Below are 19,672 nucleotides of genomic sequence, written 5' to 3'. Positions count from 1 at the left end.
TGCATCTTTAAGCAGACTCCTACATTTTTTTTTTTTTTTAAAAACATAAACCAAAACCAAACAAACCAACAGAACAAGACAAAAAAAAAAAAAAAAAAAAAGCAACCCCAAACTGTTATTTAGCCCCCAGGAACGTCACTGGTAAACTCCGGGGCAATTTCTGATCGTGGGAACGCAAAACTGAATCCGGGAAAGCCACGCTGTCCCTGAAGGTGCTAAAGCTGGGCAGGCACTCGGGGCCCGAGCATGGGGAGCTGTGCCCCCCCGCTGCACCCCCAGTGCTCCCCCCGCTGCCCGGGGCCACCCCCGCTCCGCACCCCGGCTCTGAAACGAGCTGGTCGGCCGGCCCTCACCCACCAACCGCGTGCGACAGGGTTAGCCCCGGCCTTCGGAGTCACTCTGAAGCCCCACAGCGATCCTGGCAGAAGTCACAGCTGGAAAAAGAGAGAATTTGGAAAGCCACCGCTTTTAAGTGGTCGTTATAAGCAAAACAAAACAAAAGTTGGCCAATATTAATTCACTTTATAAGGTCCTGTTATGTGGAATACGCAGAGCAACGCGCAGCGAGAACAAGCTATTCCTTGCAAATTTAAATCCTTTCTGTGTTCTTCTGGGGCTTTTCCCCTTTGGAAAAAGAGAATAATTAAGCTTAACATGACAAAACTTCTAGTCTCTTTGTCTCTTCAGAATAAATAGCTCACTTGTCTAATAAACACAAAACCATGCATAACACTACTTAAGATTATGAAGTAGGGAAACAGTACTGAAATACATGAACGCTGAAGTTAGAAAACTGGTTGAATTCCAGGTTTCATGCTAACAAATGCAAACTAAATGTCAGATCTACAGCACTCAATTTCTGTGTAATAAACAGACTGCTTGTGAAAGTGAATGATAATTACAGCTACCAGCCCTGCACTGCACAGGTATGCCCAGTAACTTTGGGTCCAGACCTCAAGAAAAAAAAAGCTGAAGCCTCAGCCATTATAGTAGCAGAAATAAAGTATTTTAAAATTTTTACATGCATCTCTGAGCAAGGTTGTGGTTTTTTTTTTTTGTTTTTTTTTTAATTATAAGAACTTTTTTTTAAAAAAATACAGCAGCTCAGCTTCCCAGATCCCATTACAAAACTGTGGGGACAAGGAGCCTAATTACCTGTGGAATTCTCACACGGGTCTCAGTTGGCACTTGGTTCCTAACCCTACCGAGGCTTTGCTTTGCTCTTTTCACCCCCCTGACCGGGGGTTCCCACCACCCCCTTCCCCACTGCTTCCATCTGGGCTGGCTACGTGCCTGCGCCGGGGCAAGGCTCAGCGCCAAGTGCCGGGTGGCGCCGGGCGTGCGAGGCGCTACCGCCGGCCCCAGCCAGCCCCTCCCGGGCAGAGCCTTCCCCGGCCCCAGGAAGGTGGCACTGGCCTGCCCCGGGGGCGCCCCGGCGAGTAGGAAATGCCCGTTCAGTTCTGCTCCGGGGAAATGAACCCCAGTTTGCCACGCTCCACGCCAGTAACCCAACTAGACGAGGGAGCGCCAATGAAAAAATAGAAATCTCGGGGAAAATCTGTCTGTAAGGTCCAGTCGGAAAAGCATACGTGACGGGAGACTGGTGGTCACAAATTTCTCAAATATAATTTAAAACTTAGTGCTGTCTATCCTTTGAATAACGCCTTTCAAACCAAGTTACTATTTCAAAAGTTATGCTATTAAATTACAATTCCTACATCTGTTAATAACTAAAACATTTAATCAAATTAACTAAGCTACAATTCTGCCTACAGTTATGACACTATATAGTGAAAGTCGGGTTTGAACTGAACATCAATATATAGCACTTTTGTTGTATTACTCCATATTGGACAACAGTTACACATGAAGGAAGGAGAATGTATAATCAGCATGCTAGGTGCAGTATGCATTTAGAAAAGCAAAAATATATATTTTATATCCAGAAGCAATGTTCATTCACTCTTAACTATCCTGGGGAAAAAAAACCCATTCTTGCTGTAAAGAATGCTATCGTAAAGTTTGGAAATCCAGATTTTCTACGGGACTTTATGTTACATTGTTGGAGCCGTAACGATTACCTATTTGGGAGCACGTCATGTCTACTCGAGGCTTCTCACGGGTGGCCTGAACTGCACTCTGAAGGCCTGAGGAGCCCAAGGAGAGGCTCAGCAAAGGGAGGCATCTCTGCAGGCTGTCCTGGGCACCTGCACCTTCAGTGCCACAAACTGGTCTCTCCAGGCGCCTAAGGACACCTCGGAGCCCAAGTCAAACACCTGAAGTCAGGCACTGTGAAGTACAGTCCATTTAACAGCACAGGTCTTTTAAATTAAAGTGAAGAAATATTGGTAAGGATTTATCTAATCGCAGGTACTTTGCTAATACAGCTGTCATCATAAAAAGGTTTCTTCCTGATAACGTCATTTTTATGTACCCTACCCTCCACCTTGACCACAGGGGAGCTAAGCAGTAAGGTGCCTTAAACCGTTTGCAAAATAAGCCTAAGAAGGCCTTAAGCCCTCCTCTCCCCGAAACCTCAAGTATTGTTTCAGGTACAAACCCTTTGGTTTCTTTAGCCACTCCGCGACCATCCTGAGCCTTCACAGCCACACGCGCATCTTCGGTTACCAGGGGTTCGCTTTTCCACCACTCCATCGCAACTGAGGCACGCGGTTTTCAACTACAAATGGTATGCAAAGTATTTTCTATCCTCACTCGAGGATTACAAGTGCACGGTCTCCACTCTTACTTGGGGATTAAGGTACTGAATAAATTGATTGTTTTTCTGTGTACTTCCTACTGGGCTTTAGCCTACCGCAATCCCCACAGGCAATTAGCTCAGCAGCTCAGTCAGGGGAGAGAGAAAAATCCAACACTTATGACCACAAAGCTCCTACTGGGCAAGTATTGTACAAACAGTGATGTCTTTTAGATCCCTTTTCTCCAACTCGTAACATGATTATATTTACTCAGTCTAGAAAGAGACTTCCCATAAACAGATGGAAACTATAAATGGCAGTCTTCTACACAGACTTCAATTTGCAGTATGCTGTGGTGTGAATTTACAGCACGCTGGCTGTTCTGTACTAACTCCTTACAAGGACAGTAAACACTTAACACACACGTAACACAGAAATAAGCATATACCAAATAAGCTTTACTTCTCTTTCTATTTGTACTTGGTATGCGTCCAGGTGTTGCAGCAGTTCAGAGGGACAGAGTAGCTAGAGTACTTGACATTCACACCTTATATATTTTCTGAAGCTTAGCACACAATAAACTAAGTTCCTTTATTAGGAAGAAACATTTTAATGTGCAAGAACACTTTATTTGAAACTCAAATGTATCTGGTGCCCTACTGGAAAGATTTCTTTGTCAGCTCTATGTTTGATCAATTAGCAATTTCAAAAAGTAATTCTCACTTTGTTTTGGGAGTTTCACTATTTTTTCCTCTGCTGCTCGATCTCTTTTTACCCCTGCTCCTGGATCGAGAGGAACTCCGACTCTTGCTCCTGCTGCGTGTTCGACTATGACTTCTGCTGCGACTGCGGCCTCTCCTCTTTCTCCCCCTGCTGCGAGATCTCCTCCTCTCTCGGCTTCTTGACCTTCCAGATCGGCGCCTTCTCTTGTTTTTGCGGCGATTCTTTTTTCTCTCGGATTCTCCGTTTCTCCGGTAAGAATGATCTGGGCTTGGGCTGCCCCTTCTCCTTGACCGGCTGTAATAGTCATCACGATGGCTCGTTCTGTTTCTCCTTTCAGAGTTTTTAGACAACTGATTAGTCCGTTCAGGAGAAATACGTATGTCTCTGTTGGCCTCCCAAAACTCATTGTTTGGATTTTTGAATACATGAAGGAAGTTGCAGTGTTTCCCTCTTGGACACTTCTGCCTTTCAAATAAGCCTGCAACAAATTAGGGTTTGCTTTTTTATGAACCGGACCTGTTAAGTCTCTTTCTTCATTATGTACCTACTGGAAAGAAACTTAATCAACTGAATTTTGCTTCTCCAAACAGAAAAACATGCATCTGACCACCTACCAGTTCCATTCACACAAGATTAATTTGCAATATGTACTTTCCTCGGAATTAACTTTTTAACTGGTATGAAGGTTTTAGCTTAAAACAATTTTCATAAATAATTTTACTACCTTAATCTAAGAATGTAAATACAGATAAGTCAAATGCGATAGTTACTGCTAGAACTGCTGGTGGTTCAGAAACTGCCACTGCTTTTTGAAGAGATAAATTAGTACTTCCTGTAGTTTCACCTTAAGATTTTTATTTCCAAAGCCAGGATCCAAACTTTCTTTTCCAGTCCAAGGTAAATCCACTAGAACGATTCAGACACTTAGGTGACATGGTATGAATATTCCTTTTCTTTCCTAGATCCACACAAGCCAGCTAGTGTATTTGTCTTCAAAACAGAAACTAACTACAGCGTTAGGCAGATCTGAAAGCTACAGGTTAATTCCCTCTTTTTCACTGCCATTAAGTACTCTTCCAATAACACACGCTCTCTTCTCCAAATGTTTGTGTGACTCACCACATATAGCAGTTTTCCACCTTGTCACGGGACAAAATTCACAATGAAGCTGTCGGCCTGCATACCATCGTCCACTGAATAGAGCAAGAGCTGCCTGACAGTCCTTCTCCCTTTAAAAAGTGAAAATGACACACGGCATTACCATCATACAATCATTTAAGATGTTACTTACCAAACTTAGGCTCCCATTACAACAGGGGAATGAATCACTTGGACTCGACAAAGCGTTCATTACTGGACTTTGGAGTTTAGTTCTAAAACTTAGGAAGATTGCAAGTACTTACGTCTGATACTGGACATACACATTTCCTCGCAGGTGAGGCTCATAGTTGCAACTGACCTAAGGGGATGGAAACGTTAAGTAAGCTCAGCAGAAGGTTTATGCTATACAGCAGCGCACACATGCGGAGATGGCTGCCCTTCCAGTTTATGACAACTCATCACTATGAACTTCTATATGATTTCCTTCAGAACGCTTAGTTTCAGCCCCCCCGAAAAAAACAAAAACCACAAAAAAAAAACACAACAAAAAAACAACAAACAAACAAAAAACCCCCAAACAAACAAAAAAACCAAACAAAAAAACCACAACAAAACCAAACCCAGCCCTTCTGGCTTATGTTGTGACTGTTTCCAGCATTATGCTTTAACTCTCGGACCTCTGCTTCACTTGGTCCAGAAGACAGCTTGTACTCAATTGTCTAGCACTTGTCTGGGCCAATCCTATTGTGCAATAGCCAAAGCCTGCTCTGAAAACAGTATCCTCATGTGGAAATTCATTATAGCAAGAGAATCTTTAGAGCAATTTACCTTCACAGCATCCCTGTGAGACGAGTTAGAAAATCTGAAGTCACTAGCTTTCACTGTGCAATTCCAAAACACCTTTTTTCATCATGATTTAGCATTCAAAATATATCTAAAGCCCTCAAAAATACACAATTTAACTTCCAAAAAAGCTTGTTGCTAGTTACAAAAGATTCTGAGATGGGCAGGCCCAAGCAGGCTACAACCCAGTTCTCCAGGGCAGAACAGTGAGCCCAGCCTCTTTTGCCCCCAGGCCTCTTCCCACGTCGGCACTGGTGGACCCTCAGAGAACGGCTCTGTGCTCTGGTAAGGCAAGGACTTCAGACACAACAAGAAGCAGCTGTACAGTTAAATATTACAGAATAAGCAGTCCAAATGTTTGAGATGAAGAACGCCAACAGAAAAACAAGCGAGAATGATTTTGCCATGGACATTTTTGGGTGGGAAAAGAAGTGTGTTTGTCAGGATCTGCCAGATTCTGGAGTGGCTTCCCAGAAAGAACAGCAAGAATAAAACCTTGCGCTACACTGGAAAGGGAAGTCAGCTGAAGAGGGGTGCGTATAATCCGATTCTAAATGATAGCAGAGACTCAGCTTGATCGCAGTTAAGATCCCTGCAGCCAACACGTCATTTCTAAGCATCTCTAATATAATGGAAATGCCCATGAGAATCATATTACAGTTGCACAATTGCTTCAGAAGCTAAGAAAATGCTACGCTAAAAGCTCTTACCCCGTTATTAGTCATAGGGACCCAAGTATGTACAATTTAGCACAGCTGCATATAACAATGAAACAAAGTCAAGGATCGGAGTTTGATGGTAGGACAGCATTACAACCCACGCTCCACTGGGAATCTACATCCCGTCTTCTAGGATGGAGCACAGCTTGCTAATATCTCCCGTGAGTCAAAACATGGGGGGGATACTCCTCTAACCAAGTGAAAGTTTCTCACCCATAAAGCTCATTATACAACTATTGCAAATTCACTTTTTCTACTTTCCTCTTGGCTTGAAATGCTAATACAGTCTCAGTTCTGAGGCAGCTATCAGTAGATGGAAACAAAAGGAGAAAAGGCACTGCATGCCTCCTGGTGACTGCAGGAAACCACTCAGGAATGGCAAGCAGAAAGGGATGCTGCAATAGATTCTGCTACAATGAGATTTCACCATCCAAGCTGCATATTTTGGGGCAACATGGGACTGTTAACACACATCATTTGTCTCCGAGGTCTCCATTGAGAGGTCCCTCTTTTTTCCCCCCATTAAGAAATCATAATATAAATGGGAAAAATGCAGTGCAGAACGTTCAGCAAACCAAATGCACAAATGAAAGATGGATGACAAATCTCAACTCTATTTACATAACTTACCTTTTTATAATTCCTCCTACTGAAATATCTACTACCTTTTCAGTTCACTGTAATTTGATTTTATTTTATCCAAACAGTCCTAAAATTACATTTGTTTGGGTTTATGGTCCAAATACATTTTAAACCCCACTATTTCATTCCTTAGGCACAAATACAATAGCCCACATATATTTATATCGTCTAACAATCTTAGGGGACCCTCTGGATCTTAGCACGGGCTAAGTAGAGAAGGCACTGTGGAACAGTATGAATAATTTGCAATATAAAAGTACAAACTTTTATAACAGTTTGGGGGAACGGGAGAAAAGATTCACTCGGAGCAAGACAATGCTCTGTAACAGCAGCGGCGAGTTTACAGGTGACAGGAGAGATGCACAGTTTGTTGTAAGGACACTATAGTTCTCTAATGTACATGGGATTTAGCTAGGGCATGCTGGACAGAATTCCTGTTAAGGCTGGTAAAACACAACTTACGTGGTATACGTTACATATTTAACAAGCTATTACACTTAGGTACGTACCTTGAATTGAACAACCTTCCCCACGTTCTGGAACTCGGGGAGCACGTCCTCGTAGAACTCCAGAAACTGCTGGTAGGTCTCCTCATCACTGTACTCGAGACTCGCATCTGTGTCATAGTCATCTCTCCGGCACTGCTCCATGCCAAAAGTAATGAACATCCCCCGGACGAGTAGTGTCTTACTAGATGTTGGATAGTTATGCTTGCGAGAACACCTGGACATTTGTAGTGAAGAAAGAAAGTGAAAAGATCAGCACTTTCAGCAGAATATACACTTGTTGAAACTTCAAACACTTGCCATTTTGAGTAACAGTTATTACAAAAGAAAATCCATTAGTGGAAGATCAACGTATTTCAATTATTAAAACGAATCTTTCGGAAATGAGTTTGTGTATAACCTTAATGCTTTCTGCCATGCACAAATACATTCTTGCTTTAAAAAGCATGTCTGCAAAAGCTGTAGATACCAGTAACAGGGTAAGAGCTAAAGCAGTTTCTTCTAGGGCTACTAGGGTTACATTTCTGTGGGGCCCCATTTCTGTGGGGCTTTATAGAAAGACTGCTGACAATCTTTTGAGACGCTTTAAAGCAAGACCGTGCTTTTCTTTTTGCAAACTGAACAACTTCTGCTGAAGTTGTCATCATCATATGAGGGGTAGGGGAAGGGAGTGAGGGAAGGAAAGCACATTTAGATCTGAAGTTGGATGAGTACAAGATTGGTATTTTCTACTTGTAAAAAATTATTCTTCTCAGTAAGTCTTATCTTAATCTGTATCTTCTTGGCAGCCATAAGTATTAGATCTCCCTCACCATCCGTCACATTCAGCTACTTCCCTCATACGCTGCAATATGGTTCTCCCCTACAAACCTTTAGATTCAGTAAGAACACAGATGTTAGCCTCCATGTTTATTTCCCTGTGATTTATCATCTCCATTTCAAACACTTCCCCGAGCAACTGGGTCATGCACTTTCCAACACATTTCTCCTTTTTATGACATGATCAGAAAAGCAGTCAGACTAGTCTACTCTCTTATCTAGCAGTGACAAAGCACAGAAAAATTGGAGGGAGGTCAGGTCTCAAAATGGGTAATTACAACCTAGACTTCAGAAAGGAAGTTTCTTTCCACATTCAGTCAGTCGGAGATTGACTCTCACTTTCTGGTTGAGACCTTAAGACTTCAAAAAACAAACAACAGAACTCAAAACTAAAACCCGAGACAATTAATTTATTTTTTTAAAACATTTTAGAAGCTGCCACCTTTCACTGTTCTATTTGAATGATAGAACTCAAAATATTATACCCAACCAATATTGTCTGTACACAAAATTAATATAGCACATGACAGAAAAGGAACCCCATGGAAAATGCACGGCCCAAAGCCCAGTATTACTACAAAACATTAGGGTTTGAATTACTGGGGAAACTCATAACTGAACTTAGCCAGTATTAGCTTCTGCAAGACACAGTGAGCTTTGACAAGATTCAACAATTATTTTATTGATAACACTGGCTCTCAATTTTTCACCATCGTGGTCCATTTCAGCTTCCAACCCATTCTTATCCTAGCTGTATCTCAATCCTTCAAGTTACAGTCACCAGAGGTTAAAATGACCAGAATGTGAAGGAAGCGGGTTTGTGAGGAGGAAGAAGGAAGATGAAGGAGAGGTAGCTGAGATAAACAACTATAGGTGAGAGAAGAAGGGCAGAATATGATGCTTCTCAGTATTTATTTACCAACCCTATGCATAGTTCAAAGCAAAACTGATTTTTATACAATCCATAATTAACCCAAGGAGGCTGCCTCCATTAAATACCACTGAAACAAAAATACTGCAAAGATTACAAAGAACTAAACATTTGAAAAGTAAAAATGCTGTCTGCAGTGAAAAATCTGGCCAAAGTTTTATTTAGGAATTCAACACACAGAACAGAAAAAAGATGTGGAATTGAAGCTTCCATCGAGTTGGATTACCACATAATTATCCACAATATCCATCACACTAAAACAAATTAGTTCTAGGATAAACTACTATAGCTGGACCACGTGTTTCGGTGATACAAGTTTATAAAATAGCCTTATTAGTTTATGCTGAAGATTCACGTACTAAGTATCAGAGTCCTTCCCTGCTGAGCTACTGGCTCTTCCTTATCACACACAAAAATTCAACGATTTTCTAGACAGATGCTGCATTTAGGTCATCATCTTTAATGGCCACCGACAAACCTGTACTTCATGAACCCATCTATACTTTTGGCTTCCTCTATGTCCTCTAGCAACAAGTTCCACAGGAGAAAGTATTTTTTTTTTTTCTTAAAAAAGCTGGTAAACACTCAGGGATACCTAATTAAACTGTTTCATAATGAAAGCAAATAATCCTTCCCATTCTACTCATGAATTCAATGTTCATCTTCCACAGGCCTCTTCCATCATCTCCTTGAAAGTAAAGTCTAGACTAGTTAGCCGCCACTCCTACAGAAGCTGCTCCCCATCTCTGATCATCTTCTTGTCCTCTGTTCTTGCCTCTTTCTATACTTCCCTTTCGATACGGGGCACCCGTAACAGTATACAAGAATCAAGCATTAAATTTAAACACATTTCAACAGTATATAAACAGGAAAATTCTGGAAGCTACACAACAGCTTTCCAAACGGTGCAGATGTACCTTAACTTGCTCTAGTCCATTTGAAATTTTATTCTATTTTTCAGACAATGTAGCATATGCAAATTAAACAAGATAAAAAACCCATCATCTGACATATCAGGCCTGTACTAATAACAGAAACCAAATATATTCTGTCTGAATATATCTGTGCATGTGTCAGAGCTAAGGAAAAGTCAGCTTGACCTATGTAACCAGAATGCACCATCAATAATATGCCATAACAATAAACAGTTCAATTCCAGTCAGACAATGCTTTTGCTCTCAATGTCTAGTTACATCATGAGTAACAGAACCACATACAGTAATTTATATAGCAGTTTTTCTTCAGTTTGCATATGATCTAATGAAGCTGCTTCCCTTTCACCTCTCCAAAACGCTTCTATGCTGGGAAATACTCAATTGATTACCTGTCTCCAAATCGGCAGGAACCTGTTTTAATATAGAATGGGCAATTTGCTCTATCCTTCTCTGTTCCTATATTCTCAGGGGGCTCTGGATTATGCCAGGTCACACCATTCTCCAGCTGTGGAATAAACATTAAAATACACAAAAGTCATGAAATAATAAAGAAGAGTAATGTCAAAATAAAACTATCAATTAAATCCACATGCAATTATGAATACAAGGCAAGCTATTTTAAGCATTGTTTTACAAAGCTGCCCAGTGTCTGGGGTCTTCGGTGACAGGAACTTCTTTTCTTGGTAATTGTTCAGTTTTAAGAACAAATCTGTATTCATGACTTTTTTTTAACAACAAAAAATAAAACTGGATGTTTTCTTTTGCTAAAGGGAAAGCTTCTTAAGATTTTAAAACCAAAAGAGTTGCAATATATTTACTCCTCAAACAGCAATTTAATCTGTTATCCATGAGAATTACAAATATTGGGACAGGTTCTTTCCATTCAGCTAAGCCCATTACCCACTTCACTGCAGGACCCGCTGAGCAACACTTTATATATCTGGCAGATATAAAGCTAGGACTATTTAGTTATTTGTCTCTGCAACAGCTCAAAACTTAGTAAGGTTATAATTACCGCTTTTTATGCAACTAGAAAAGGCTAAAATAGAAATAACCTGCCAAAGGCCAGAATTAAAAAAAAAAAAAAATCAATTCAGATTTACCACTGGAAGTAAAAGCCTCCACACTGATCATCTTGGGCCATTAGGCTTTACATAATTCAAAATGGGATTATCAAATTGCAAGCCTTGACTGACTACAAACAAAACACATATTTTAAAAAGGGAATTTTTGTTTTGTTAACTGAAAGATCTGTAAAGCTGACATACCTAAGTTCTTGTTTTAAATCAACTGTAAACTCTGTTTATTTACAAGCAGCATTTGACCCTATTACCAGCTCTGTTCATGACTCAGCCATAATCTTCTTTCAACTGAACAGCACTGTCACTTCAACAGTAACTGAACCCTGAACTTATACTTTAATGAAGTCTCTAACATGCCACATTTCTGCCTATTCCTTTGCAGAAATGCCTGCTAATGCATCTTGAGCTCTGGGCAGGTAGTAGTTCAGAGCATTTTTCTACCCATATTATGAAACAGAGTTAGATTCACTACCTGAAGAACTGTTTAAGCATAATTTGGAACTGAATGCAACTCCAATGTAGCTATGGCAATCAACATACAATGCGTTAACTAGGTTAAAACTTAATTTTCAGATTCATGCAGTGGTTTAAGCAGAGCAAGAATCTTCGTAAGTTTAACCATATGACAGGAGTAAAAAGCCAAATTATTCTTTAATAGGAAAGATTGAATTCATCCCCTCTAAGGTTCAAATGAAAACTGCAGTCTTCTTTACTATACACTGTCAGCTTGAAATCCATGCTCTTCCAGGCAGCCAAGCAGTCAGCTTCTCCCTCCCCCACCTTCCCCACCCCCCCCCTTTAGGATCTATGCTCTCCTCTACTGCAGAATCCTTTTATTTAGAGCCTGCCATCTGCTTAAAAAGACAAGTCTGTCTTGCCACCCAGAAGGAATGACATATTTATTTAGAATTCTAATTCACAAATAAGCCATCACACAGTGTTTTTTTCAACAGCACACAGCAGTATTTCCAGATTCATTTTGACTCAGATCTCCTGAACAGAAATAAGCATGCACAACTGCACTGCCACCAACCAGCCAGAAATATGCTTAATTATGTTCCACCCAGTAAATAATTGTTTACAGCTCATGCAAGCCACTACATATTAAATTTATTCAGGCCATTAGGTTCTTGAGAGCAGATGGACAATGTGCTAGAAGGCAAACACCGGATGGCAATTAAATTACTTTTCAGTTCTTTCTCAAAAAGTCTCTGAGCATACCTGGCTTTCAGCTTGATCCAGCATCCTCTGCACAGCTGCCTATAAATGGTGCAAACACAGGACTAGTGAAAACCCTGAGGACACGCAAAACATCTGGTTTCTTTAGTTAAGAACCTAATTTACAATACTCAATGATTATGCATAATAAAAGTTTGATGAGGTTTGTTTTAAAAATGGAAGTTTTACTTTTGCTCTGTAGCAACTGATGTACTAAAGAGCTGTTAAAGGATACATCAGACAAGACCCTCATGCAGATCATTTTCTAATCTAAATGCTTGACAACTTAAAAAGATCAATTTTCTTCTTTTTAAAAACTACTGTTGAACTATGGAATACTTGAATATATCTCCTGCTCTAGTACTCAGTCTGGATAGTTAAGTTCATAATCCTTTAGTTGCACTAAACTTTTAAACTTAGAACATTCTACGTAACACACAGAAAAAACAAATTGCTTGGTGACCATCTGTTAAAGCAAAACATGTAACTGTTGAGAAACTTTAATATCATAAGCTCACTGTATCTAGCCTTCCAGATACAGGAAAACAATGAGAACATTCTTTCCCTTCCTTTTTCTAAGTGGGCTGAGCAAATCAATAGTCACTCTCCAAAACTGGCTAGAAATTAGTTCTGACAAATTATTCTAGCAAGTTCCAAAAAAATGTTTAAACATAAACAACACAAGAAAATACAGTAGCACTGTTATAATTTTGAAGAGAATTAATTAATTTTAGAAAACGTTTTTTTTTAATCAGTAAGTCAGAATTTGAATAAACTGCTGTTTCAAGAGACAGGCCAAATCAATTGAACAACTTTCTGCTGCTGAAATGGGCAGCTCTGCGCCCAGCTGGGTACTCAGTTTCCCTCTGGGCACCTGCCAATGCCCTCACTAAACCAGTAAAATGGTAACCCAGAAAAAACCAAACCAAACCAACAACCAAAGAAGAAAGCAGCTTCCATCTAGTTCGAGGAACCAGATTAGCTCACTGAGGGCTTGGGCAAACCCAGACACAAGGAGAGGGAAGGAACAAAATCCTGCTGCTACCATTGTTCAGCTCTCTTGGAAGTGTATCTCAACCTTAAATAAAGGGCACAACCGTTACTTTCTGTCCCTACTCTGCAAAGGGTCAAATGGACACTTAACACAAGAGGAAGTAAGATAGGAAATACAACAACTGCTGTTCTTTTTCATTCCTCGTGCAAGTGTTACGTAATCAGTGACACGACCGACTATTAAATGCAGGAGACAATACTGTTTGCTCATCTCTCTTCTCCTGCTGTGGCTACCAGACACAGTAGCAAGACACCTCCCAGTGAAATGACAGGAATCTTGCGATTATGGAGAAGCTAAAATGACCGAATCCTAGAAAGCTGCAATCACCCTTTACTGGCGATAGGCCAGTCTTCACGCTGGATTTCTGTACAGGACATCTTATATCCAGGTCATTCTACTTCTAAAACTTAAGAAGAATGTATCGTTAACAAAAATGTTATCAATGACTGGTATCTTCAGTATCATTTTTTTCTCTACCGAAGGAGCTCTGAAAAAAAGATACATCCTGTTGGAGGAGTCAGGTAAAGAAGAGCTGTAATATATCTTTTGATTAAGAACTGTGTTAAGGAACAGCAGCAATGTAATTCCATATTCCATATCCTCACTGGGCTTTTTCTTCAACACTGACTGTGTTCAGCTGTGACATTAAATAAGGATTATCTTTAGTGCACGATGCAAAAAGTGCACATATCAGAACCTGCATTCACAGCGTGCCTTTGTATTTAACTGATGTAAAAAATTACATACTGTGAACAACCAGACGCGTTAATACTAGTTACCCTTCTAGGTACATAGATTCACTAGATCCTCTTTAACAGTGAATAGTAGTTTTAGGACAGAACGGAGAGAAGTAACTAACAAATTTATACGTTTGCCAATTAGAATAAAATCCCTCTTCAGCATGCATAGACTGTTGCATCTGATAATGTAAGAGGATATGTAAACACGTTTATCCTCCCACTGCCAGGAATCACCTCTCTTTCTCTCCTCTCTTGTTGCTTCTGCTGTGCCACTTCTCTCTCTTTTCTTTGCTGCTCTTCCCATTCTTCTTTGATCTTCCTCTTTATGATTAAAAAAATAAAAATAAAAATTATTTAAGGAAACAAATGCTTTATAATCAGTCAAATTCAAAACTATCATATTGTAATACAACTCCTTGAACATTAAGTTTTCATCCAGCCTTAAGCAACTAAATCTCTTGACAGAAACTCTTTTAACAAGTCTTTTTTTTTTCCCCTTTTTAGTTTTGCTTTTCTAGAATGGAAGAAAGAAGGGCTTATGCTTTCAAGCTTACCAACATCAAGAAAACTGGATCCACTACAGAACAGTAAAAGATCTTACACTAAGTCTACCTTATTGCCAGACACAACTGTAAGACTCAGTTTATACATCACCTCTTCTTCTTCTTGACGTTTTCTTGCAGCCTCTTCTTTTTCTTTCTTAAGCTTGAATTCCTCTTGGGCCTTTTCTTCTCTCAGCAACCACTGTTCATGTAGTTTTTGTCTACCAAGGAAACCACATACCATTTCAGACAAAATGTAATGACTACCCACAACTCATGCAACTGTCATGCATACAATCCAAATTTACTAGTTCAGCAATAACTACAGCTTATCTAATCTTCTTTAAGAGAAAATTCCATAGGAATCATTCAGGCTTTAGAGAAAAACTGTTTAGCCTGAAATATATAAAAATAATTCTATTTTACAGACTATATTGAAACTTTCCAAAGTACCAAAATAGAATTGCCTACAAATGTATCTACTGAGTATATGCCATTCCTTTGATTTTTCACCTTTCTGCCTCAAGTTTTTTTTCTTCCTCTTCCTCTTCCTCCTCTTCTTCCAGTTCCTCCTCTTCCTCCTCAGACACCGATTCATCTTTTTCTGTAGCTTCTGAGAAAAAACACAAAACAATGCATCTAAATAACTGGATGTTATAGTCAACAAAGATACACAAAATTATATCCTTTTAAAAAAGAAAAGAAAAAATCACTACTAGTTTCACTGACAGTACAAAACACTTCACAGTTACCTGAATCTCTTAGTTTGGCAAGCGCCTGACGCTTTTTTTTTCGCTTTTCTTTCTTCAGAATAGCTCTGTATTTTTGATGGCTGAAGATGAGAGAATATTATTTATGTCAAAACATCCAAACAAAAGACTTTTACTGTCATACATGCACTCAGTTTATATCAGCAGTCCAAAATCCCATAAATGGCAAAATTAACAGCTATTCATATGAACCAGCAATTCTACAGGGACATCTGACATGACAAGGAAATCAGTAGCTATGCTGTTGGAGCTGCACATGGGCAGCAGCAACGACCACATTTGGACATAACACACGGAATGTCATCCTTCTTGAGCTCTGCAGTACTCGGAATTATCACCCACTCCATGAAATCTCTCTCAGTTCCTGAAACTTGGTCACTAGGTAAGATTAGAGAGAAAAATTTTGGGATCTCCTATCCTATAATTTTGGCATGCCTTTCAGCACATTCTAGCCTTCATCTCTTTTACTAGGTATGAAATGTTAAGTCACATCCCTTTCCTTCTCCTTTAGTATTCTCTACAGGCAACAGACTTAATATATAGATAACAAAAATCACACTTAACCGCCACAGATAATGCTCAGGTCTACTCTTCTGCTACTGAAGCATAGCCAGACTCATCCATGCTCTTCTAACAGCTCTGCAAGGCTGCCTAAAAACAGCACATTGCTTTCATTATGGTTAAAAACCCTCTAAGCATCTGAAAGCCTTTTCACATCAACCCATTTTCTGTCATTTTTTATTCTAGCTGTCTTCTTTCTAGCAGGTTCATAATGGAAAAATAGGAAAGTGGGGTGATCTTCAACTCTTGTCATTCTGCCACGCCAAATACTGACGGAGGATCAAAATCCTCCCATTTCAGAGTATGTGATTTTAAAAGATTCCATAGGTCTAACTCAGAGAGCAAAAACCTCACCCACATCTCTAACCAGAGGCTTCCGTGCAGGGTTACTCACGGCCTCGCCAGCCGTGCATGCCATCAGTAACTCCACGGTGGTGATCCCCGCGGCTGAGCGCCTGCCCTCAAAGGCCAGTGTCTGGCTGCGTGCGATGGCCACACCTGAGCCGGCTACCTTCCCTCAGGCAAGCCTAGCGACTCCTCCTGTAACGCCACCCGCCTGGAACCAGTCTCCTCCGCTCAGCAGGTGCCCGAGGCAGGCAAGCGAGGATACCTCCTTCCCCGCTGCCGGCCTCCGCGAGGTGCTCCTGAAGCCCCAAGGAAGGGAGAGAGAGAGCAGCGAGGGGAGCTCAGCAGGGCCGCAGCAGCACAGGAGGAGGCGGGCAAGCGGTCGAGGCGCACGGAGCGGCGGCGCCGCCGCTGCCGGAGGGCTGGGGCTCGGCCCGGCCCGGCTCCCGGCCCCCAGCCCTGGCGAGCGAGGCCGCCCCAGCAGGCGCGGAGCGGGGGTGTCTGCGAACTCCCGGAGGCAGCCTGGACCGGCGGCCCCGTCACGGGCGGTGGGGCTGGCGGGGGCGCAGCCCGGGAACGCACATGCCGGTTCCCCCCACCCCACCCCGACGCTCCCTCCCACCCCCAGCGCCACGCCGCGCGCCCAACCGCCGCCCCTCGCGAGCGCCGGTTACCCCCCCTCTCCTCCTCCTCCTCCTCCTCCCCCTCCCCCGCACGCGCGGCGGCGGCCGGTCGGCCATGGCCGTCGCCGCCGCACGTAGTAGCTGCGCCACTCCCAGGCCCGGCCGCGAGGCGGCCTCAGCCGCGGCCGCTGTATGCGGCCGGGCGGCCTCGGCCAGGGCTGGGCCGTGACTCTCCTCGGGGACCCCCCCGGCCCTTCCCCTCCCCCCTGGAAGCGGCGGAGGGGCCCGGCAGTGGCACCGGCCTCGGCCTCACCTCAGCTTCCCCAGAGGGGACTCGGGCAGCAACATGGGCGCCGCCATCTTGCGTTACCAAGGGGATGTCACGTGACCCCGCGGCGGAAGGGCGCAAAATCCCTTCCGGCCGCCTGAGCGGGGCGCGGTGAGGGGGCGGTGCCAGCGCGTGCTTGGCAGCCGCTGGGGTTCCGGCCCCCAGAGGCGGGCGGGGCCGTTACCGGTCTGGGGGCGGCGGGGGCTGAGGGGCGGGCTGGCGGGCACGGGGGCTGGCGGCCGCGGATTTCCAGCCGGTTTTCAGCCGTTTTTCAGCCGGTTGTGGTAGCCGTCTGAAGGCAACAGCCTCAACCAGCCGGGAAGGGAGTGCGGGGGGGAAGGAGAAGCAGCTCAGAGCGATTACTTACCACGGACTAGTACAGCTGCTTTCGGCGTGCACTGTCAGAGCTGCCCCTGCAAAAGTCAGAAAACAAGAGCAGACCTATTTTCACATCTTGCGTTATTCCTTCTGTCGAAAGCACTTAGGGGTTCAGTGAATGCATGGAGAAGTAGCGCTTGAAATTCCAGTTTACTAAACTGTTCAAAGGCCAGAAAAGATTCAGTCCCCTGAGGCTTTCACTGTGGTTATCTGTAATTTTCCCAGCCTTGTTTGAGTAAAGCAGTGCGTGTGGTGCACGGTGCAGCAGCTAGCCTGGGTTTCTTACGCAGGTCGCAGTGTCGGTGCTGTGTGGACGCTCCCAGGCTGCAGTAACTTGCAGCTGACAGTTTGTGCTCTGCAAGTTGTGTCGGTTACTTTGTGAAATACGTGTGGAAGCAGGAGGTGTGCGATGCCTGCTACAAGTTGAGCTTCTAGTGTGATTTGGCTGCTATGAAGGTGTGATGGATGGCTGCTGTGGGCTGCAGCCTCTCGGAGTTGAGAGAAGTCACAGCTCCAGTGTGGCAGGGGCACACCAGACTGGTATTTTGATGAATTTAACTGACACTGATGATATATTTTCACTACCATCTCTGAGGCATAATACTTGTCTTGATTATAAACGTATTTCATGGCAGAAAATGAGTTAAAATGCACAGACTGTCATGGATACGGTGGGTTGAAATATGTACGTTGTCAGTAATGAGTTCCTCAGTGACGTGCATTGTAGATTGCAGCCTTCAGAGTCAATGAATTCATATGTTTTATTTGGGCATGTTTTGCATAGCTATTAATAACATACATTGTTGATTAAGATCTAAGTTATTGTCATAAACCACAACGTGGGGAGCTTACTTCATATATCCTAGAGGTAGTATATCGCGTAAGTAGTTTGAGCTGCTGGCAGCAAAGCATACCAGAGTAGGCTTTGTCAAAATCCGACTCATTGTGCTGTTTCTTAACAGCATAATTAGCGTCCTCTTATTTATTTTGAAGTTCAGTGAAGTTATTCAAAGCAAGCATGTGACTGCTGTAGTCAGCAGATACATTTGCTATTTGACCAATGAATATTCAGACCATGACTTCACTGCTATTACATAACCATGTTTCAGATTCTAGATTGCCCTTTAAAATGGAGGAGTTGACATCACTATTGCTTTTACTGTTTGTGCAGAACATACATGTAAAATAGCACGTAAATTGCTGCTGCTTAGATACAGAAGATGGCAGTATTGTGCATTTTACAACTGATGAATCATTGACACCCATGAAAGTCTTGAAAAAACGGAACCAAATGTGTTTCATAAATCTTATTTCATTGAGGAGTTACAACTATAACTTTCATCATCCTTTCAGCAGAGTAAGTGCTGTAACAATAACCTTCCTTTAAACTTTCTATAAGTCAAAATTGAGAAATTCAATCATTTTTTTCATTAGTATGTTACTTTTCGTTACGGCATTTTCCCAATACACTTGGGTAAAGAACCATCTTAAGCTTATACATTTCAGTAGTGAAAGGGAGGATCTCTTTGTAAGAAAACACAAAATACATCAGCTATTACGGATATTCATAATTATTCTGGAAGAAGCAATCGTGCCTGTTTGAAAGAAATAATTGCACTTTTCTCGATTTTGTTTATTCTTATTTATACACATAACAGCAGCTTGATACTCGAGTACAGGTGCAGAATTACATACAATTTCATAGATACAGTGTCAGAAAGAAACAAATACAGCCATTCCAGGCAAGAGCCGTTCACATACCCAAAGTAATGTAGCATTCTGGTCAGTATCTGTTAGCCCTTACACTGGGATTATAGACCACAGGCCTTTTCAAGCACAATTTATTTTTGTGGAAACCTTCAAAAAGTTTGTGGAACTCACTCTTCAAAGTTTCCTGAAGAAAAATACACCAGCACTGTATGGTGCTATGTGAGCCCTATCATGAGAACGTCAATACTGGGTGCACTGATTATACTTCACATGATAGCACAGAACAGAGAAACTTTTACCCTGCCACTTGAAGTTACGTACCATATTGCATTGTAAATCTCTGCATGTCTCTTAAGATCTATGCACAGAACCACGCATGTGCAGCAGGCCTCTCTGAGCAAGA

At 42.1% G+C, this 19,672-nt stretch overlaps 1 protein-coding gene across 1 annotated transcript; it reads right to left on the bottom strand.

Annotated features, from left to right (window-relative positions):
* Positions 1-502: 502 nt before the first annotated feature.
* On the bottom strand, positions 503-17,243 carry ZRSR2 (zinc finger CCCH-type, RNA binding motif and serine/arginine rich 2). Its single transcript, XM_042788216.1, has 11 exons — positions 17,167-17,243; positions 15,307-15,386; positions 15,068-15,167; positions 14,667-14,775; positions 14,247-14,333; positions 12,222-12,260; positions 10,308-10,423; positions 7,237-7,450; positions 4,826-4,881; positions 4,542-4,651; positions 503-3,900 (listed from the first exon to the last, which is right to left on the bottom strand). The coding sequence occupies exons 1-11, from the start codon at positions 17,211-17,213 to the stop codon at positions 3,419-3,421; spliced, it is 1,440 nt and encodes a 479-aa protein (XP_042644150.1). The 5' UTR covers positions 17,214-17,243; the 3' UTR covers positions 503-3,418.
* Between the last annotated feature and the right edge of the window lie 2,429 nt (positions 17,244-19,672).

Source organism: Tyto alba, unplaced genomic scaffold, assembly GCF_018691265.1.
Source record: "Tyto alba isolate M040663 unplaced genomic scaffold, T.alba_DEE_v4.0 Super-Scaffold_14, whole genome shotgun sequence".
NCBI lineage: Eukaryota > Metazoa > Chordata > Aves > Strigiformes > Tytonidae > Tyto > Tyto alba.
This window is presented reverse-complemented; position numbering and strand designations above follow the sequence as displayed.

Coding starts and splice junctions, on each gene's coding strand:
- ZRSR2 (XM_042788216.1), bottom strand. CDS start 17,213: ATGGCGGCGCCCATGTTGCTGCCCGAGTCCCCTCTGGGGAAGCTGAG. Junction 7,451..10,307: donor TCCTGCCGATTTGGAGACAG/GTAATCAATTGA, acceptor ACAAATGTCCAG/GTGTTCTCGCAAGCATAACT. Junction 4,652..4,825: donor GTGTATGTCCAGTATCAGAC/GTAAGTACTTGC, acceptor CACTTTTTAAAG/GGAGAAGGACTGTCAGGCAG.